General features: G+C 42.9%; 1 protein-coding gene across 8 annotated transcripts in view; it reads right to left on the minus strand.

Moving 5' to 3' along the window:
- Pla2g4c (phospholipase A2 group IVC) overlaps positions 1 to 19,218 on the minus strand; it is a 39,672-nt gene extending 20,454 nt beyond the window's left edge. The window contains exons 1-6 of one of the 8 annotated variants that reach the window (XM_028884915.2): positions 18,949 to 19,215; positions 11,919 to 12,068; positions 10,755 to 10,925; positions 6,887 to 6,998; positions 6,531 to 6,667; positions 189 to 378 (exon numbers count right to left, since the gene is read on the minus strand). In XM_028884915.2, the coding sequence (XP_028740748.1) occupies positions 189 to 378; positions 6,531 to 6,667; positions 6,887 to 6,998; positions 10,755 to 10,804 (489 nt within the window). In that variant the 5' untranslated portion in view covers positions 10,805 to 10,925; positions 11,919 to 12,068; positions 18,949 to 19,215. Of the gene's footprint in view, positions 1 to 188; positions 379 to 6,530; positions 6,668 to 6,886; positions 6,999 to 10,754; positions 10,926 to 11,918; positions 12,069 to 15,174; positions 15,237 to 18,932 lie in introns of those variants that run through there. The other 7 variants (XM_028884913.2, XM_028884916.2, XM_028884914.2 and 4 more) reach the window with 7 other exon arrangements.
- Positions 19,219 to 23,311: the final 4,093 nt, after the last annotated feature.

The following is a 23,311-nucleotide window of genomic DNA, read 5'->3' on the forward strand; positions in this document are numbered from 1 at the left end:
TTCTGACAATTTCTACTTATTTTACTGCACAAATGAGTCACAGTCTGACTCTTCTACTCACAACCAATCAACCCTTGCATCTTTTTAGTCTTGAGGTAAAAGTTCCAAGTGCCCAGATTTGGAAGAGCTGAAACAGGATATTGGTCAAGCTTCTTGGGACCCCACATCCTCTGTTGGGAATGACTTACCTCTCTGGTTTGCCTAGAAACAACAAAATAGGCCCAAAAATCAGTCATGGAGTAATTCTCCCTCCTTGCTGACTGTATGGCTTTCTTCAGGCTCTCTCCAAAGGGCCACCTATTGTGCTCATATCGATGTTTCAGCTCCTCTTCCATCCCTTCCATATTCCCATTGTTGATGTAGAATGAAGACAATGCCCTGGGAGCAGAGAGAAGAAAAGGGCTGAGGATCAGAATAGTGACCCAAGAATGCCATTAACTCTGACTGTGTCTCTCATGTGAAAAAAAAAAAAAAAAAAAACTGGGAAATAATGGTTATTCATAAAGGAAATTCGGTATGGTAAACAAGGACTCACACAGTCTCTGTGCGATTCTCCTATTTAACAGATAGGACAAGAGAGCAAGATAGAAGAAATACATCATGATTTAATGTTAGCCCCCAGACCAGACTGCTACCCTGCCCATCATACAGACACAGTCAGGCGCCTACTAAGAGCATGGTCTGTGAAGATTTAGTTAATGCCTTTCCAAGTACAAGGATCTCTAACCTGGGGAAGTGAGTTTACACTGAAGAGAGTACAGACAGACACACATCCTGCACCCCAGTTGCTTCCGTGATGGGGAACTGGAGAGACTGACTGCAGGATCATGCTGAAACCTCCCTCTGAGACCTATAAGAAGGAACCTGACTCTATCATATGAGTCCTGACTCCTTTTCAGGGTCCCCACCATGCTGTCTGTCTCATTGTTGGATCCTGAATTCTGTTGTTACCTATGTGTTGATGGCATTCATAACTGGTGGTTTGACTGAGCATGTCCTTTGTAGATTCATGTATTTGAACTTGGTCCCCAGTGGCTGGCACTGTTTGTGGAGGTTTTGAAATCTTCAAGGGGTAGACACTTGCTGTGAAGTACATCACTAAAGGTGAGCTTTGAGAGTTCACAGCTTCACCCCACTTTCAGTTTATTCTCTCTGCTTTCTATTTCCATAGAAGATGTAATCTCTCAGCTTCCTGCTTCAGCTGCCTACTGCTACGCCTCTCTCACCACTACAGACTCTCCCTTTGAAACCATAAGCCCAAATAAACTCTTCCTTATATAGTTACTCTGGTCATCATGTTTTATCACAGCAACAGACAAGCAACTGATATAGTAACTTCTGATAAAGTTTTTAACCCCAACAATCCATCTCAGTGTCACCCTGAATCCCACCTCTGGAACTGAATCCCAGTGTCCTACATGACAGGCAGATAGTATTTTTTTTTCAGATGAAAAAAACGTATGTGACAGTTGATCATTGTCCTCATTTGGTTTCTATTGCTGTGATAAAATGCTGACCCAAACCAACATTCAGAGGAAAGAGTTTATTTGGCTTACAGGCCAAATTATAGTCCATCACTGAGGGAAGTCAAAGCAGGAACTGCAGCACGGCAGGAAATGATGAAGAGTCCACGGAGGAATGCTGGATCTCCATTCTTTCTCAGCCTGCTTTCTTATACGACCACCAGCCTAAGGGTGGCTGTAGCGTTTACCTAAATTGTAGTAGTGGAGGGACAATCAGCTGACCCTGCTCTCCACATTTTCCTGGTCCAAAAGTCCCAGAAGTCCCCCTCGGTCCCTCCTTCTCTCTTTCTCTCTCTCTCCCCCAACTTCCTCAGTCTTCAATGACTCTACGGCTAATCCCTGTCGGCCAATCGCTGACTCCTGACTCCGTCCTTGATTCAAGATGACTTTTTTGGCACAGCAGGGTGGCAGTGCAAACAAGTCTTCCCAAACAGTGGCACTGCCTGCAATAGACTGGGCCCTCACCCATCAAACATTAATAAAATGCCCTCACAGACATGTCTACAAGGCAACCCAGGGAGAAAATCCCTCAGTAGGTTGCCTCTTCCCAGGTGACTCTGGTTCACATTCAGTTGCCAAAGATACCAAGCAGCACAATCGTCTTCAAAATTCGCCATCAAAAGGAACAATAGGATCATTCCCAGTTTAGAGAGGCACAGAGAGGCTAAGTGCCTTCCTCAGCACCACACAGGTATTGAAAGGGAACTGGATTTATTTTCAGATAACCTACCATCTTAGTGCTTTTTATTGTCTTTATCTGATCTTAGATGAACAAACTGTGAGCATGCCTAGATGGGGAAAGGTTTTGAAATGAGAACTCCTTACCAGTTCCTATAAGGAAATTTGATACTGCCTGATTCAGTCAGTATTTTTTAAGATTTTTTTAAAACTTGTATCTCTGTGTATGTGTGTATCGCAGGAATATGCATGCACACACAAATGCAAGTGCCCATGGTGACACAGTGAACCCTCATTTCCTCCAGTCACATTTGTCAAGTGCTTTTTAAATTTATTTTAGTGCATATATCTGTGTGTGTGTGTGCATGTGTATGCATCGATATGTACACACGTGTGTGAGGGTGCCCACAGAAGCCAGGAGAGAGTGTCATCCTTTGCAGCTAGAGTGATGGGTGTTATGAGCCTCCTGAGGTGGGTGCTGGGACCCAGACTCCAGTTATCATGACTGAGCAGCAAGTGTTCTTAACCACTGAGCCATGTCTCCAGCCCCGTCTGTCAGGTATTTCTGACATAGCAATGATAAAAAGTCATTAATACAGCACGTGATTAATATAAATTAGAAATTGGTTCTCCATTCCATTTAATTTTATTAACTTCAATTTAAACACTGCCATTCCATTCCATTAGTGGGAAGCTGAAACACATGAGAAATAAGCTTCTGTGACCACCACACAGATGTGGTGGCGCACATGTGCTCGATAAATAAAAACAATAGAAAATATTTAAAATAAAATGTGTATCAGTTTGCAAAGACTTGGTCTGACAAAAGGAATGTCAAGTAGCTGATTAATTACATAATGAAATAAATACTCATGAAGGAGAGTCATTTTTCTTTTGGGTGAGGCCACTGGTAAGTCTCCTATATCCCACAGGATGATCCCACACCGATGTGTATATGGTAATACTAAATGGACTGAATCATAATTTTAAAAAATGGGGGGGATATGAAGTTGGGAGGAAGCTGTGTTAGAGAGGGCCTTGGGGGAGTAGGGAATGGATAGGATTAACATACACTATATAAATATATATATATATATATATATATATATATATATATATATATAATCTTTAAATACCTGAAAAAAACTACTATTGAAAGAGGGAATGCACCATGACAATTAATGTCACTGTATGTATCCTTTTACTTTTTAATGGGGCTTTCAGAAAATCCGAAGGGACAGACATGACTCAAGTTATGTTTCTGTTAGTTAGCTCCATCTGGATGCTTTCCCTGTCACAGCAACCCAGTAAGATTAGAACTGTAATCTTCCTAACAGTGCAGGAGATGGAGGCACACAGATGTGACAGCTGGGCTTAGACCGGTCCTAAACGACTCACTCTAGGAGATGTGTCAACACTGTTGGACTGCAAGGCCCACCTCCTATTCCCCTACAGGCAACCACATCATGCTTAAGTTTTGAGAAGTCTGTAATTTCTATTTCAATAGTGCCCCCTGGAGTTGTGACAGAGGAAGTATGGTTCAATCCCAAGCAACACAGGGATGATAGTAGACATGATGGTGTATGTGTGGTGTGTGTGTGTCTGTGTGTGTGTGTGTGTGTGTGTGTGTGTGTTCTCATGCACAGGTTAAAAGGGGTGCACATGTGGGTTGGAGAGATGGCTCAGTGGTTAAGAGCACTAGCTACTCTTCCAGAGGACCTGGGTTCAATTCGTAGCACCCACATGGCAGCTCACAACTGTCTGTAACTCCAATTCCAGGGAATCTGGCATCCTCACACAGACATACATGCAGGCAAAACACCAGTGCACATAAAATAAAAATAAATGAACTTATAAAAAAGGAGTGCACAGGCACTTGTATGTGCATGCATATGAAAGCCAAAGGGCAATATTAGGTGCCATTCCTCAGAAGCCATCCACCTCGTTTCTGAGACATGGTCTCTCATGCTGTGACCTTTTAATATAGTTCCTCATGTTGGGATTCCCCAGTCATAAAATTATTTTCATTGCTACTTCATAACTGTAATTTTGCTACTGTTATGAATAGTGATGTAAATATTTTTGGAGATAGAGGTTTGCCTGTGGCCCACAGGTGGAGAATCTCTGGCCTAGAATGTGGGAGGTACCAATCCATGGCCTGAATAAAAAAGTGTCATGACCAGAAAGTGTCAGATCCCCTGAAGACGGAGTTACAGGTGGTTGTAAAGCCACCTGACATGGGTGCTGGGAACTGAACTCAGGTCCTCTGGAAGTGAAGTGAATGCCATCTCTCTAGCCCCTCTTTCTGCTTCTACAATGAAGATACAATGTAACCAGCTGCCTCAAGTTCCTGCTGCCATGTCTTCTCCACCATATGATGGATCATATTCCCTCAAACTGAGCCAAATAAACTCTTCTTCCTTAAGTTACTTTTGTTAAATATTTATCACAGCAATGAGAAAAATAACGAATCCAACAAGTGTGTCTCCAAAGGAGCTGCCTCACCACTAAGTGCTACATTTCTGCTATCTGTTACCTCCACCTATCATTCATTCTCCACGCCATTAGTTCAAAAGCTTGTGTAACTTTATGTTACTGAAAAGGTACCAACACTGAATAACCACGTCTGCCCTGGGCTTGGAATCAGGTTGTCAGGCATGAGTGCTTCTGAGCCCTTTGGAATAAGAAAGTCTACATAGATTTAACACAATAATCTCTCATGAAAACTAAAAGATCATAAGGGGTTATATTTTGCCCACCTAAAGTGTAAACACTGCCCTTGAACTTGAAACTGCTAGAAAAGGGGCAGCAGAAGGTAAAAAGTGGGTGGGGAAATTTGGAGTAATAGAGAGGTCAGTATGATCGAAGTATACTGCATTACAGAAATGAAGCAAAGCCCCTTCTGTGGTACAACTGATAATTTCAAAGAGAACTTTCGGCCTAGGGAAATGGCTGAGTAAGTAAGAGTGTTTGCTATGCAAGCATGGGGACCTGAGTTTGAATCCACAACACTCATGTAAAAAGTAGGCATGGAATCTCCTGTAATCGGATTGGTAACTACCCCAATTGTCACCAGAAAGCCTTCATCTACTGACTGATGAAAACAGATGTGAAGATCTATAGCCAAGCACTGGGCTGAGCTTGGGAATTTTGTTGGAGAGAGGGAGAAAAGGAAGGATTGTACAAGCCAGGCGGGGTCAAGGTCATCACAACGGAACCCACAAAAACAACTAACCTGGGCTCATAGGAGCTCACAGACTCTGGACCAACATCTAGGGAGCCTGCATGGGACCAACCTCGGCCCTCTACATATGTGTGACACTTGTGTAGCTTGAGCTACTTGTAGAACAGGAAGTAGTAGCAGTCCTACTGGTGGGAGCAGGGCCTGCCTGTAACTCCTTGGCTGGCTTCCAGAAACCTATTCTTCATACTGAATTGCCTTGCCCAGTCTTAATAAAGGGGAAAAGCTCAGTCCTACCTCAACTTGATATGCCAAGCTTTGATGACACCCATGGGAAGCCTGCCTCTTTCTGAACAGAAACAGAAGAGTGGATTGGAGGTGGGGGTGTGGAGAATGGGAGGAGAGGAGAGAGGGGAAACTGCAGTCAGGATGCAAAATAAATGAATAAATTTAATTAATAATTTTAAAAAGTAGGCATGGATGAACATGCCTGCACCTCTAGCACTGGAGAGCAGACAGGTGGATCCTACAGCCAGCCTGGCCAAAACTGCAAGCTTTAGGCTCAGTAAGAGGCCATGTCTCAAGGCAATAAGGTAGAGACCAGCAGAGGAGGACACTTGATATCTGCCTTGCCCTGGCCACTGCAGGCCTCCACAGGAACACGCACAGCCCAACTCCCTCACACGCAGCGGTAAATCTGTGGGTGAGCCCGTGAAGGTGTTTATCGAGACATTTAAATGACATGAGAAGACACCCTGAATGTGATCACACCACTCCTCAGGCTGGACCCAGACGGAACAAAAGGAAGCTGAGCTGAGCATCAGCACACCTCCCTCTTGGCTTCGCAAAGGGCCCTTAATGCCATGACAGACACTGCTCTCAAGCTGAGAACCCAAGGAAACCTTTCCTTTGTTAAGTTGCTTTTCGTCAGGTATTTCGTTACACCAAGAAAAGTGAAAATACATCGATACACAACAAATCCATATGCTGAAATATCACACCATACAACATAAAATACACAATTATTATCTGCCTGTTTAAGAAATGGAAAAAAAACAGCAGCATGCATTTGGTGTCTGGAGGAAGATGCTCTCATTCTGATATTAGAACACATGGCGCACCCTCCCATACCCACACATAACACTTACCAAGTGGACCCGGAGACCCCTGCGAGGTATGTGACAGCATCCAACAGGCCAAGTTCTTTCATTTCACTCAGTACCCCAAGACAAGCGATGTGGGCCCGCAGCCCCCCACCAGAGCCTAGGACAGCAATGACTGGAGCCTGGACATTAGAGGAAGGACAATTAGAACCAGTGGACAATGTAAGGAACAGGAGGGTATCCAAGGCCCTGCTTGGGTAAGGTGACAGCTGCCCCATGTCGCTACTCTACCAGAGTAAGTCCGTTCCTACGCTCGTCCTGCTCATCCTGGACAAGTTGAGCTGCAAAGCCTAGGGTCAGCAGAGGCAATCCTACCAGTATGGCACCTCACTCCCACTTACCTGCTCAGCCTGGATGTTCAGCTTTTGCAGAGCCTCCAACACCTTGGGGCTACGTTTGTTCACAGCTGCCTTCTCTTCTTCCTGGAGTCCAGTGGCAAAGTAAACCTCAGGGCTTCCCAGGACAAAGAAAAACAGGAAACATCAGGAATTCCGCAGTAAGTAAACACAGAAATTAGCTAGAATTCTGTCCTCCAAACTACCAGTTGCAGGTTGCTTAGGAGCAAATGTGGTCAAGGGCTCTAAGTTTAAGGTGTATATCAGATACTGAAAACATAAACGAAAGAGCAGCCAAGGGTCAGCCAAGATGGTTCTGCAGGTAAAAGTGCCTGCCAACAAGTCTGATGAGCTAGCTGAACCACACAGTAAAGGGAGAGAACTTGTCTTCTGACCTACACATGTGCTGTGGTACATGTGTGCAAGCATACATGCATGCATGCATTCACACACATACATACAAATAAACAAATAAATTAATTAAATGTAATTGTTTTAAGAGGGCTGGAGACACGCATGGCTCAGCAATTAAGAATGCTTGATGCCAACAGCCAGGAACTGGAAACAACCTAGATGTCCCTCAACCGAAGAGTGGATAAAGAAAATGTGGTCCATTTACATAATGTGGTTCATTTACATAATAGAGTATTACTCGGCAGTTTAAAAAAAAAATGACATCATGAAATCTGCAGACAAATGGATAGAAGTAGAAAAAAATCATCCTGAGTAAGTAACACAGACATAGAAATAGGCATGAAATATACTCACTTATAAGTACATATTAGCTGTTAAGGATATTCACACTATAATCCACAGACCCAGAGAGCTAAGTAAAAAAGGAGGGCTCTAGTGAGGATGCATGGATCTCCCTGGGAAGGAGAAATAGAACAGATTTTGTGGGTGGGCTGGGAGCAGGAGGGGATGGGAACGGGGCGGGGGTGAGGGGAGGATCAGGTTGGAGAGGGATGGACAAAGGGAGATAATATAGGAGAGACTGTTAGAATTGGGGGGCACTTGGGGACAATTTGGAAACCTAGTGCAGTGGAAACTTCCTAGAATCTACAAGGGTGACACTAGTGAGGACTCCTGGTAATGAAAGATGCGGAGTCTGAACTGGTCATCTTCTATAACCAGGTAAAGCTTCCAGTGGTGGAACAGCAGCCCAGCCACAAACCCTTCAACCTACAACCTGTCATGCCCACAAGATGTGCTGGGCAATGGCGGCTCAGAACTTGTGGGAGTGGCCGACAAATAACTGGTCTAACTTGAGGCCCAAGCCAGGAGAGGGAGACCATGGCTGACACTGCCTGGATGGCCAGAAACCAGAGGCTGAATAGTCCAGAGACCTAGGATAGAACTTAGAACTAAACACGCCTGGTGGAAAAAAAAAAAAAAAAAAAAAGTCAATGAAATTATTCCTAATGATATTCTGATATTCTGCTTTACTCATAGGTTGGTGCCTAGTCCAGTCATCATCGGAGATATTTCCTCCAGAAGCTGATGGGAACAGATGTAAAGATCCACAGCCAAACATTAGGTAGAGCTCAGGGAACCCCAAGGGGGATGAGGGATTGTAGGAGCCAGAGAGGTTGAAGATACCAGAAGAACATGGCCCACAGAATTGACTAAGCAGGGTTTATACGTTTATGCCTCACAAAAACTGAGGCAGCAATCACAGAACCTGCATGGGTCTACGCTAGGCCCTTTGCATATATGCTGTAGTTATTTAGCTTGGGGTTTTTGTGGGACTTCTAACAGTGAAAGTGGGGGTGTCTCTGACTCTTTTGCCTGCTCTTGAGACCCTTTTCCTTCTGATGGGTTGCCTCATCCAGCCTTGATATGAGGGTTTGTGTCTAGTCTTACTGTATCTTGTTATGCTGTATTCAGTTGCTATCCCTGGGAGGCCTGCTCTTTTTTAAAAGGAAACTGAGGAGGAGTGGATCTAGGGAGAGGGGAGATAGGGAGTAGGGGTACTGGGAGGCGTGGAGGGAGGGAAAACTGTAGTTGGGATATATTATATGAGAGAAGAATTTAAAAGGAAAAAAAAGAAGGTTTGTTGCTCTTCCAGGGGGCCCAAATTCAGTCCCTAGCACCTATATCAGGCAGCTCACAACTGCTTATAACTCCAGCTCCATAGGATCCAACACCCTCTTCAGGCATCCAATCATACACATAAATAAAAACAAACCTTAAATTTTTTTTCAAAGGGCACACAATAGCTCATCAATAAATTTTGTCATGACATGCTGAAATGCCAAAATTCAGGATATAATGACTACAAACACCTGGTGGTCCTCAGTATTTTCAGGGTCTGCTTATGCAAATTCAGTGACCCTCTGAGGAACTTACAGCTTCACTAAAGAGGCAAAGAAATTTTCTGGCCACTAGCCACTGAACAAGACAGTGGAACACCTGCTCCTACAGAACTGGCACTTACTGGGTACTGAAAGTGACTTAAAAAGGCCAAGAGGATGTGTAGGTCTCTGAAGATACCATGATGTCTTATACAAGAGACCAGAGCACCTAGGGATATAGGTGTGTGCAGAAGGTCTAGTGCTGGTCTGGGATCAATTCTCCATGGATACTAAAGAGTGGCTGCATTTATGCTCTTAACAGCATGGCAGAAAACAGTTCAGTGGTTCTCAAAAATGTTTGACAGAAGCTGGCATGGTGGCTTATGCCTGTAATCCCAGCACTTAGAAAATTGAGATAAGAGGATGTTGACTGAGGATCAAGGCCAGCCTGGGCTTCACTGTGATGCTTGATCTCAAGAAGGCAAAAGAGAAAGGTAGGGACATGACTTATTCAGTAAAATGCTTTCTGGGGAAGCAAGAAGATTTGAGTTCAGTCTCTAGCATCCAGGTAACAAAGCCAGGCACAGCAATGTGTACCTATAACCCCAACTCTGGGGAGGGGAGGCTAAGACACACCCAGGGACTTGCTGGCCATCTCATCTACCTAACTCCATGAACGGCAAGTTCAGCATGAGACTCTTTCTCAAAAAAATAAGGTGACAATCAATTGAGAAAGATATTTGATGTCAATCTCTGAGGTGCACACACACACATACATAGCCAACAAACAGAATTGCTATGTGTCCCAGAAATTTCACTCCTGTGTATATAATCCAAAGCATTTAAAGCAGGTATTCAAACAAAACCTTGTACACTAACCTACACATGTTATTCACAATAACTAACAGGCAAACAAACTCCATTGTCCATCAAGCAATGAACACACAAACAAAACATGATCTAATTGAGTTTATCACTCAGTAATGGAAAGTTTCCTGTACATACTACATTGTAGATGGCCCTTTCAAAGGAAATTCTAAGTGACAGAGACAGACACAAGGTCTTATCATATATAACCACCCTAAGTAAGACATCAAGAATAGGATCTAACACATAGTTACAGGAGGCAGGTCAGTAGCTGCCTGGGGCTGGAGAAGGGGAGAAATGGAAGAGATGATTATTGGGTGGAGAGTTTCCTTTTAGGGTGTTAAAAATATTCTGAAATTAGACAGAGGTGGTACTTGAACTTCCCTGAAAATGTGATAATTGCTACTGAATTTGTTTACTTTCAAATGGTCAAGACAGTAAATTTATATTACATGTTTTACCCTAATAAAAAATTAAGTAGTTAAGAAGCTAAACTTCACCTGTTTTGGGGGTCAATATGATAGCATTTGCCTCCAAGTCTGAGGATCTGAGTTTGATTCCTGGGACCCACATGGTAGAAGAAAATTATTCCCATAGGTTGTCTTTGACTTCCACAGATATACAATGGCACATGCATACCCTTGACATACACACACACAAAAAAAAATTAATGTGATAAAAAACATTAAAGTTAAATTACACCTATGACTCACCGTATATGTGTATTGGATGGTTGTGATTTGGAAGACTCTTCAGGGTTCATCTTCCCAAGTTCTTCAACTACTTTTAATGTCTGCAGACTTTTTTCCTGTGGCACAGCCACGTCCTACTTTGTGGTGAGTTGATGGGAGTTCTGAGGTCAGTATTGGTTCTAGCTGTGGTTTCTGTGGAAATGAACTTTGATGAATATTCCTTAAGGCAGGCAGCTCAGTCTACCAGTCCAGTCTTGCTTTGTAGTGATTATCTGATAAATGTCATGTCATGGATTGAATTCAAATAGCCATTTTAAAAAATTGAGATGGGGCGCAGGAAAGAGTAATTAGGACCTCGTGGCAAGTTTGCTGAAAGCCTTTTAGAAGGTTTTCTGGCTTTGAAGCAGATGTTTTTGTCTCTTCAGCCATTGGCTCCTCAGTCCGGGAGGGCAGTAGTTCATTCAAATTAAGGTTATTGATATAGCTGCTGATAGGACGAGGCTAAGCTGAAGGACAAAGACATATTGTGCACACACTCCCTTCCTGGAGAATAGCCCACGCTTCTCCTCCCCCTACACTCCACCCTTAACTTGGAGACTTAAAAGGTGGACGCTGGGGAAGAGGCTCCATGTGACTAACAACTCCACTATTGAAGGCCACTGAGTCCTATGGCTGGCTGTGACCCCTTGTCCTACCCCAATCTAGAAATTCCTCACTTCAGAAAGGGCGTAGATGTTTCAAGTCCTTGTAGAGGTTGCTAGAAGACGGGCTGAGAGGCCTGACCTGTACCTCTCCAGCTTCCCCATACAGGGTCATCTACCAAAGACTCCTCCATCCTGTGGGATGAACTCATGAAAAGAGCTGAATTCCAGCAGACAATATTAGCTCTGGGGAAGGAAACTGCCAATTGAGAGTTGCTATTGCCAGTGATTATCAGTGGTAATATGATTCACAAGTTCAACACAAGAATTGCTTTTCCTTTCACTGTCCTGGGGTTGCTTTTATTCTATTTACCAATTGTTCCATCCCTGTATTACCTGAATTTTTCTAGCAACTTAGCTGGTAGCTGTTGTCCCCAGCAAGGACCCAGCTGCCTCACTGTCAGTGTGTCAGAGTACAAACAGCTCCAATGACACAAACACATACAAGAGGAAGTTTGGTAAAAAAAAAGGTTTTAGTACTTACAGACCCCAGGGATACTCCACAAGCCTCCAGCACAGAGGAAAGATAGACGGGAAAGAGTGGCAACCAGCAATATATACTGGGGGACTAGGTCGTGGGTTACTTCAAGTTATCAGAGAAATGCCTGGGTGGTGCATTTAAAGGAAACCCAGCCTGTGGAGGGAGAGGAGAGGAGTGCTTTCTAGTTTTTATCTATGTTGCAAGCTGGCACACTATGGGTGTGGTAAACAATTATCTGGAAACTATCAAAAGGGACCTATCTGGAAATCTTGTTCCTGGGATTAAAGTCAAATATTAAAAACAAGTAGAAGCATACACACTCATGCTTGAACTATGTTTTTTTAAATGAAGGTTTTATACTCAATTTCCTCAAAGAACATACAGGTTCTCCCACTTCTACCCCTGACTTCTCTGGTTTTTCAAAACATTATTGGATTTGTATGCAGGTTTTATTAAAGCTTTCAATCCCCCCACCCAGCTTTTCTGGGACAATAAAAACTTATAAACTTAAGGTGAAAATATGTTATTTTTGTTATAGTTGCCAGCAAAACTGAGACTACACTTTCTATTAATAAACTTTGTTCTTTTAGACATGACAGGGAAACTGCACCCATGAAATCTCAATGAAATGGTTGTCCAAACAAGGCTTGCATAATGAAAACTCGAGTTAACATGTAAATATGAATGGGGGAAATCTCACATGGCCGCATCCCTTGAGGAAGTGCTGTAGGCAATATTAATGGCTGCTGAGAGAGAGAAGCAGTCTTCTCAAAGGTTTCACCAAATAGGTTATCAAACTCCAAGTTGTCAGCCCTTGTACATGTATATACAAGCAACATTAAATAGCCTCATTGGTGTGTGTGTGTGTGTGTGTGTGTGTGTGTGTGTGTGTGTGTGTGTGATTTATGTGACAATAATGGCCTTGCTCCTCACAGCCATTCTCTTGGTAGCACTCTCAGCACCTGCCCTGTTCCTCCTTTCTTCCTTCTTTCTCCCATCTCTGTTCTGTACTCAACAGAACCCTGAGAAAAATGCAGACCTGAGACCAAATGTTGGCTCCAGTGACCCAGTGATAAATCACAAGTCCCTGCCTCTTACAGTTTCCAGGCAAAATGTCACCACAGGCTCCTGTTTTTCAATATTTGGTTCCCGGTTGATGCCACTGTTTTAAGAGTGTGTGGAACTTACAGGACATGGGACCTAGCTGGAGGATGTAGGACCACCATGGTGGGTCTTCCACACTGCAGGCCAGCATCCCTTCTGGTCTAGCTCTGTGCTTATTGGGAAGATTAACAAGCTGCACAGTGAATTCCAGCCCCCTATGATGAGGTCACAGCATCATGCCTTCCCTACCATGGTGGGTTCATATCCTTAAACAATGGGCCAAAGAAATCCTCTCCTTCTTAAGTTGCTTCTGTCACAGCTATGAGACATGCAGTCTTTCAGTTCAGATCCCTCATCTTGACAGTAGGCAAATGACTATGACATTCAAATGACAATGTGGAGCCTGTCCTAGGAGACAGCAGCATGCTAAGAATGGCCCCCACCCCATTGCTCCAATCTCTTCTGTTCACTTACTCTTCTGTTTTATTTCTCTTCCTCTCCCCTCCTTATTCTTGGCCAAACACAGCAACTACATAGGTGACATAATTGTAGAACAATGTTACTCCCAGTTAATTTCTGCAGAAAATGGTTACTTAACTCGCCAGGGTCAGAGGGCCACTGCCTGTAGATAGGACGTTACTCCATTAATTCTGCAAAAAAGGGTTACTTAACTTGCCAGGGTCTCAAGATCATTGCCTATAGAATGGGGATGTTGCCGGGCAGTGGTGGTGCACGCCTTTAATCCCAGCACTCGGGAGGCAGAGCCAGGCGGATCTCTGTGAGTTCGAGGCCAGCCTGGACTACCAAGTGAGTCCCAGGAAAGGCGCAAAACTACACAGAGAAACCCTGTCTCGAAAAACCAAAAAAAAAAAAAAGAATGGGGATGTTAGTTCATATTAATTTCTCAAAGTCTTGAGGTTATCATCTGTAAATTGCAGACAATGTCATCTGTCTTATGGTGTGTTTACATAAGATATAAGTACAATCATTTACAAACTACCTTGCATACAGTAAGCAACACCTACACGGAAATCATTAATCTTATCAGTTATTACCAGGTGACAGTAAAAGTCAAACATGGAAAATGGACTGTTGTGAAATCTCCCTTCTATTCTCTGCTTACTTGGTTTTTGATTTTGTTTTGTTTTGTTTTAAGGAAGGATTTCTCTGTGTAGTCCTAGCTGTTCTAGAACTCCACTCTGTAGACCAGACCAAGCTGGCTTCAAACTCAGAGATCCGCCTGCCTCTGCCTCCCAAGTGATGGGATTAAAGGCATGCGCTACCACCGCCCAGTTTCTCTCTTATTCTCAAGAACCTACATTTTCTCTCCCTTCAGGAAATGTATCACTGCTTAGTCTCTCTCTTATTCTTAAGGACCTACATTTTCTCTCCCTTCAGGAAATGTATCACTGCTTTTCTCATGTCCTTCCAGAATTAACATGGAAATTAACAAATAGCAAATGTATAACACTATAATATACATACATACACACTATATGCAAATACACATTACCTATATGCACTATATGCACATGTATTTGCTATGTATACACTATACACATTTACCACACACACTACATATATATACTATATACACACATACATACTACACATGTACACATACTATAAATGTAAACTATACATATTATTTACACATATTCTACACATATACATACCATATACACATTTACACACACATATACAATGATATATACACCCCTGCATATTTACATCTATATTATATGGACATATACCACATCTACACTATATACTTACATATATACTAAATGTATATACATGGATATACTATACATTTACAGGTATATAACATCCATACACAGCTTCATAGAATATATATCACTACATATTTACAGAAATACACTTATATCTGTATTTATAGTGATATATATACATGTATACAAACATAAACACAAAACACATACACTATGCATTTACATATATACACTATATATACACATATATATTATATATGTACATATTGTGTGTCTGGTGGTGTGCTACTACACATTTAACAACTGTCATTCTGTAGCAGGAAGATGTTACCTAACGACCTCCTGGGGTAGATTATGACCACCAGTTTGATATCACAGACACCTGGCAATTGCAATATGTCAATAGTCAATAACTGCAGCACCTGGCAATTCCCATGGAGTCAATAGTCGCACCACAGGTGATTTCAAGCTTCCATCATGAGGACTGTGGAATCAGGAAGAGGGGGCAGTCAGAGAGGAGGAAGGAGACCAGCAGGAGCAGGTAAAGGAATGAGGGAGGGGAGGGGAGAAGAGCAACAAAAATTTTGTATAGAAATGTCACAATGAAACACACTGCTTTGAATGCCAATTTTAAAAACATTAACTGTCCCTGAGGGCCAAAATGATCACGCTTCAGCCCAGCACCTATAATAACACACACACACACACACACACACACACACACACACACACACACACACACACACGGGTGTGTGTGGGAGAACATTCACGAAACCCATTAGGGGTTTTAAAGTCCTTTTATCCTTAGGAGAGGGAAAGTACAAAGCTTAGGTTAGGAAATATGGAGGACTGTAGAACTCTAGACACTTGTCCAGTGGTCCAGAATAGAGTGTGGGAAAACTTGGCGTCTGGTCATCTACTGATTTGGCACAGTCACAAAGCCTAAATGGGCCCGACAGCTGCCAGTTACTCATATTTTGGCACCATCCACCATGAAAGGGAGGAAAGAGATCAAAGACATCCCAGAAATGCCAGTCTGAATTGATAGTTTCAACCAAGCACTCCTCAAATGATTAACCAGGGCTGCTGGTCAAGGGTGGGGTTAGGATTTCTTAGGAAATATGCTCAGCAGTGTTCAATGGCCAAGATCTGCGACTGACGCACACTGGCCTCCAAAACCAGCTTTCTGTATAGCCCATTACATGTAAGTAACACCACAAGTGAAGCAAGGGGCTTGATTTGGGTTCTCCCTCAGTCTCATTAGCACGACATCAGCAACAATGGGATTCCCACCCTGCATCAATGATAGAACGGGGCTAATTCCTCCCTTGTCAATCCCAAAAAGTATGTCTCTAGCTTTACATTAGTTTGCCACACCTTTCTACTGAATCATTGGAAATATTTATCACTTTCAATAGCTATGAAACCTGGAATTTCCATTCAAATGATTAATGGTGCGTTTCTCCTGCTATTTATATGATTTCTTTAAGCCAATTTCTTTGTGATTTTTTTTCCCATGGTCTTTGCTAAGACTATTCACAAATGCTATAAGTCCTATTACAAACTAATTATTCAAGATACAAAGTAGAACTCATTTCATAGGTTTTAATGGTGTCCAGGAGCTAGAGGAAGTGATTCCTATTTCCAGCCCCCTCCTTTCCATCATGCTCCACTCCTGCCAACAAAACCTATTCCAAGGGGCATTGTCCGAAAGCAGTGACTATAGAAAGGGCCCTCCTGCTCAGTTTCTTTGCAATGAAAACCTTGAGGCTACATGTCAGCATAAAAAAAATAATCTTTTTTTTTCTAATGGAGTCTCAGATTTTGACAATTTAAAGAAAATCCTGAACATGTATTCCCAGACACGTTCATTTTCCTGTGTTCCTGACTGCTATCCCACTACAGTCTGGGTCATTGTGTCACCCTGTCCATCTCCTCACCTTAAGTACATTTTTGTATTTACTCATCTAATTCTCATGACCCTTTGTGGTGACTTTTGTAACCACAAAATATGGTTTTGTTCCCATTTACAGAGAAAGAAAAGAATCAAAGGGAGTGACTTGTCAATATAGCATATTGCCACCTACTCCACATGATCAACACTGTGAATCATTCACCCAACTGAAATTTCATACTCACATCTACTGCAGGCACAATTATCGACTCATATGTAAAACCAGAGTTTCAGTGAGGTCACAATATTCACCCAAACCCTCCCTCCACAGGCAAGCAGCCAAGCCATGTTTCATGGGAGTCAAGAATTCCTGCTCACCCACAGTAGCAAACAAAAGATGGAACCAGCACAGAACCCCTGCAGTTGCAGGCACCTGATTTTTGACAAAGATGCCAAAAATATAGAGAAGTGGGCTCTTCAACAAACAGTGCTAGAATAACTGTGAATCCACATGCAAAATAATGAAGCTAGATCCCTACCTCTCACCTTCTACAAAGCTATGTTCCAAATGGATCAGACATCTTTGTAAGGAAAATGAGGCAGACAAGAGATAGACTCCATCTCAACAGGCTGAGACTGCCTTACTGGAACAGCAAGAGGCCCCAGCTTTTCCTAAGGATGAAGGTTGATTGCCTTCACAGGAGTGGGGGAAATGTAGATATACTAGATGCCCATAGCTCTTTTTGTAGTTTGAGAACAGGGTGAGTTGTTTTCAATACACAGAGATGAAGCTGAACGGTCAGGCTTGGGCTAAGCAATTCTTTGTGGCTCGGGGCTATTGTCTAATACACCCTGACTCAATTCCTCATAACCTGAGGCTATTACCCAACAATCATAAGACCTGAAACTCATGTTAGAGGGGGAAATTAGGGTAATCATTTCAAGGTACAGGGAATAGGCAAGGACAGTCTAAGAATGATTCCAGATACTCAGAAAATAATGCCAAGAATTAAAAAAATGGGATTGTAAACTTTTAATGCTGTGCACAGCGAAGAGTTGAGTGAAAAGATAGCCTGAAGAATTAGAGGGAATCTTTGCTAACTGCACTTCCGATTGAAGAGAGCATCTAAAATATGTAAAGAACTCAAAGAACAAACACCAAGACATCAAACCCAATCAATAAAATGGGCAAATAATAAGAACAGTTTTCAAAAGATTAAGTATAAATAACCAAGTAATTAAAAAAAAAAAAAGTTCACCACGTGCTATTGGAAAAATGCAAATTAAAACTACATTGAATCTACCTCACTCCAATCAAAACAGCGGTCATTAAAGAAACAAGTTAATGATGAGGAGTCAAACCAAAGGGAACGTTATCAAGGTTAATAAAAAATAAAGACAGATCTACCCTAAGTCCCAGCTATAACACTCGTAGGAACTTTACTGAAGGGCTCCACAGACACATGCACATAGTGTCCACTGTAGCACTAGTCATATCAGCTAAGTTATGGAACAAGCCTAGGTATCCATCAACAGGGGAACAGATACAAAAAAAAAATGTGGTCTACGTGCACAAAGAAATTTTATTCAGCCATAAAGAGTATGTCAATTGCAGGAAAATGGCTAAAACTCCAGATTATGAGATAAACTCTTGGGCTCATAAAGGCAGTATCACATTTGTGGTTCTTAGATTTTATATAGGGCAGGGATAAAGAGGGGGGATGGCAGGGTAGGGTAAGAAGAACAAGGTCAAAGTACATCATATAATAGTATGAAAATGTTTTTATGAGTTTTCAGGACTGTGTTCAACGAATATATACCAACTAAATAAAGGGCCAGCAAGATGGCTCTGTTAATAAAGGTGCTTGTTGCCAAGTCTAATGACCTGGGTTCATCCCCTGGGACCCAAATGGTAGAAAGAGAGAACTCCCCCAAGCTGTCCTCTGACTTCCCCATGTATGCTATGGCATACATACAAATGGATGACTATAGTAAAAATAAGTTCTGCTGGGGAGGGGGGAGTGAGACTAGACTCAGGCCAGAACACTGAATTATCGTTTTCAAAGAAAATGCTTTAAAAGCATTCCCAACTTAAACCAGTGTTGACCCAGCAACTTTCTAAAAGCCAGATAATGGCAAAGTGTAGCGGTGCATTCCTGGCATCCCAGCACTTAGTAAACAGAAGGGTTATAAGTTAAGAAGCCAGCCTGGGCTACACAGCAAGCCCAACTAAACAAAACAAAACCAGACAAAGGGCCACCCTCACTCATGTCAGTAAGCACAAACCTGAAAGTCTACTAACTTGTCATCCTCCAAGGACCCCGTTTCCACAGCATCCTGTTGATTCCTGAACCTGACTGCCCCTGACCATTGATTCCTAATCTCCTTGCTTCCCTGGACCCAAACGAGGTCAACGTTTACTAGCTAGCCCGTTCCTGTTTTCATGTGATAGCTCTACAGTCTTCTTTCAGCTTCTGAATGCAAAAGTAAAGCTCCTTCTGTCTTCAGTGAGCTTCTGACTCTGGTGGAAGGAGGGCATAACCTCTGCTATCTTGCTCTCAAGAATATTGGCCTGAGAACAGTCACCACACACCCCTAACTTGTCACAAACTGGGTGTTCCTGGCAGCAACATGAGCTGTTGCTTTGATTCTGTTGCCAACTTGTAGACAAGGTGTTGGGCAGTATGCCCGGTGCAACCATTTCTTCATGACAAGCCATGATAGGGGGCAGTGAAGGACAAGCTCCCGATAAAGGAATGGCACTTGGAAACAGCTACTGCTCCCAACAACTATCTTTGCTACCCCTTAGACTCTCAGGCAGCTGGCAAGCTCACTTTTTTTATTAAGAGATTTTCTATTCATTTTACATACCAACCACAGATTCCCCTCTCCTCCCTCCTCCCACCCCCCAGCCTTTCCCCCCAACCCCCCCCCCACCCCCACCTCCTCCAAGGCAAGGTCTCCCATGAGGAGTCAGCAGAGCCTGGTATATTCAGTTGAGGCAGGTCTAAGCCCCTCCCCCCTGCATCAAGGCTGTGTAGTGGTCTGGAAAGCCCATAAAGCATATCTTCAGGTCAGCATTTATATCAGCACATAGGAAGTCCTCGGAGTTTGAGGGTACCAGCCAAATCTCAATCCACTACTTGTTAACTGAGGTTTATAGCAAGCAACAGTATCCTGATGAGGGTAAGGTTTTCTTTTACTAAAAGACATAGAAAATAATTGTACCAATAGAATAGCTTCATGGGAGGGAGTGGATGAAGTTATGCATGAGACATTTAAGACTAAGTCTGACTCATTTCACATCCATATAGAAAAATGTGGTGAGTTCCACTTACAGTTGGGTGATATAAAAAACTCCTTCCCAGTATAAAACACTGCCTAGCAACCTTAGCTAGGTTGATCACGTGACTGAGATCTGGGCATTCTGAGTCACCTTGAATTAGGAACGCTGCTTCCAGTTCTTCAACCTCCCATGATGTCCTCAGACATATACCTAAACCACTATTCTATAATCTTCCCACCTAGATAGGCTGTGACAACTTTCAAGCTGAGCAGGGTTTCACTCTCTGGGGAACATTCATGTGCCCACTGCTCACCCAACTCCAGGCTTGTTTCTTCAGTGTCCACATACATCAGCATGACTCCTTCCTTGCAGACTTGATTGTAGCAGGCTCCATATTCTCATAGGTGCACACAAAGCCCTCCTGGCATACTTACTGTGAATATGTGGCCTGAAGCAAATAGCCCAAACAATCACGTCTCACCCACCCCACCCCACCCCACCCCCACCCCCACCACTCCCCCACGCCCCCATCACCCAGACAGTAGAGCACGGTGCCTTAGAATCTTCACCTGTTAAATGTAGATTATTTACAAACTAGTGGAACTCACTGGTGAGAATATGAGAGGGAAATCACTAGCAAGGCAGGAAGGCAAAAAGCCACTTGTTCAGGCTCCGGCTTGCACAACTGGATCCCATTAGGACTGTGCTGGCCGGAGACCATACTGACACCTGTGTTTCAAGCTCCAACTTGCCTCACCTTATTTAACTCTTATAGCAGCCCAGGCAGGATGTCAACTGCAGCAGCAGAAACCCCCAAAGACATCTGGTTTTGTGTGTATGTGCGTGCTCCTATCGGTGTATTCACGTGGATGTGCAAGTTCACGTGTGTACTTAAGGATGCTCAAAGTGTGTCAGATGTCTTCCTCAATCACTCTCCACATTATTTTTTGAGGTGGGTGTCTCACTTAAAATCTAGAGCCTGGCAATGCGGCTGGACTGGCTGGCCCAGTGAGCTCCAGGGACCCTGCTGTCTCTACTGCCTCTGCTGGGATTACAGGCACACAGTATGGCGCCCGGCTCTTTTTTTTCCCCCTTAGTGTGAGTTCAGAGGCAGCCTGAACCCAGGTCCTCAAGCTTGCACAGTAAACACTTTACTGACTGAGCCGTCTCCCCAGGTCAGGACAGCTTCTTTTAAAGGGGCTTTGTGAGGGCTGGGTATCGGTGGAAGTATTAAGGCAACTCCATGTAGTTAAAAGGGAGGTTTATTTTGTGGGGTAACTTACAAGTAAAGGGATAGGTTACAGGGTCCGGGAGAGGTGAAGTGCAGTCCAGTGGTGTTCTCTGGAGAACTCTGCTCAGTCTACCTCCAGCGTCCAGGATTCAGGAACCAAGAGAGTTGGCACATCCGGATCTCAGGTCTTAAGGGCTCCTGTCTCAGGTCCGCCTCGTAGGTGTGACAGTTACCGAAGCCTCAATGGGGGTATTACTTCCAGGTCAAAGCTGGAACAGCTACCCACTACATCTCCCCCTTTTGTCTAAATAAGAAAGTTCTACTAACCTAATGCAAAACTATATACAATAGGAATGATTATCAAATATTGTCCAGGAGGAATAAGGGATAATGACCTAGACAAGATGGAACTACAGCCAACACAAATATCAAACAAGAGACACATACTAAAATCCAGAGACGTCTGGAGCATGGGTAAATGGCACGTTACAGAGATCATTCCAAAAGGTACCCTATCCTGAAGCACCTGAATCTAATACTTAATATGTTCTAGCTAAGATAGAAGATTGTAACTCATTTAGATTATAATGGATAATTAAGAAATACAGATTAATAATTGGTCTTCTATGATGGTCAAACTTAAGTTACGTTAAGTTTTCTAGGTATACATAGATATAATTCAATTAGGCAGGTAATCTTCAAATACTTCAAAGATCTAGAGAATATGGCATTTAAAATGTTTTAAAAATTTAGACTTTCTGGACAGTGAGACATGTCTGTTCCTGGCAGCACGATTTACTTCAAAGAAAAAGATGGGCATCAAAGACACTCCATAAGGAATTTATCTTCTTCTTGGCAAAAATAACCATTTGGACAAGAAACTGTTCTTGCCTAGACTGCTTGACAAAAACGTATCGACTGGACATGCAGGACCCATAGGAAGGTGACCACTGAACTTTACAAGGCAAAATGGTCCTTCAGGTTCCTGCTTCACGAAGAAACTGCCAGACATACAGGACATAGAGAGAAGTGACTGAGAGACTCTAGCTAGGCCTGTGGGCTAAAAACAGATGCCCCAACTTTACAGAGGAACTTTGGATGACTGTCCAGGCAGCCAGCTGTCTCTGTCATTCTAGATTTTTGAAAGTTGCTTACAATGCACTTCCTGTTTATTGAGGTAATAGTATATCCTTCTGAGGTGTTTGATGTAGTTGAAGACTAGATAGTTATAATTTCCTTAGTTAAGATAAAAGGTAAGTTAGGTATGAAACAGACTCACAAATATAGGATAAAATATCTTCTTTAATTTTGCCAAATACAAATAGACTAGATATTATAATGTAATTTTACTATGTTAAAGTTAAAACCTTCCTTTTGGAAAAAAAAAAAAAAGGGGGGAAAGTGCTGTAGATATCACTCTGTATGCTGTAAATTTTTTGCTCTAATTGGTTAATAAATAAAGTGCTGATTGGCCAGTAGCCAGGCAGGAAGTATAGGTGGGACAAGCAGAGAAGAGATTTCTAGGAAGTCAGGGGTCACCAGCCAGACACTGAGGAAGCAAGATGTGAAGGCAGGACTGAGAAAAGGTACCAAGCCATGTGGCTAAACATAAATAAGAATTATGGGTTAATTTAAGTGTAAGAACTAGTCCATAGTTAGCCTGAGCTAATGGCTGAGCAGTTTTAATTAATAAAAGCCTCTGTGTGTTCACTTGGGTCCAAGTGGCTGCAGGACTGGTGGGTAAGAGAGATTTGTCCTGACCATGGGCCAGGTGGGACACAGGAAAACTTCAGCTACAGCTGGGTTCTGTGTCAACGTGACACAAGATATGGTCATCTGGGAAGATGGAATCTTGACAAAATGCTTCTACTAGGCTGCCTGTAGGCAAATCTGTAGGGTATTTTCTTAACTGATGATTGATGTGAGAAGATCCTGCTCACTGTGGTCAATGCCACCCTTGGGCTAGTGGTTCTAGGTGCTGTAAGAAAACAGGCCAACCAAGCCAGGGGGAGTGAGCCAGTAAGCAGCACGTCTCTGTGGCCTCTGCATCAGTTCCTGCCTCCAGGTTCCAAACATGACTTCCCTTGTTGATGATGAAGTGAACCTATAAGCTGAAATAAACCCTTTCCTCAAGTTGCTTTTGGTCAT

Source organism: Peromyscus leucopus, chromosome 1, assembly GCF_004664715.2.
Source record: "Peromyscus leucopus breed LL Stock chromosome 1, UCI_PerLeu_2.1, whole genome shotgun sequence".
NCBI classification, from domain to species: domain Eukaryota; kingdom Metazoa; phylum Chordata; class Mammalia; order Rodentia; family Cricetidae; genus Peromyscus; species Peromyscus leucopus.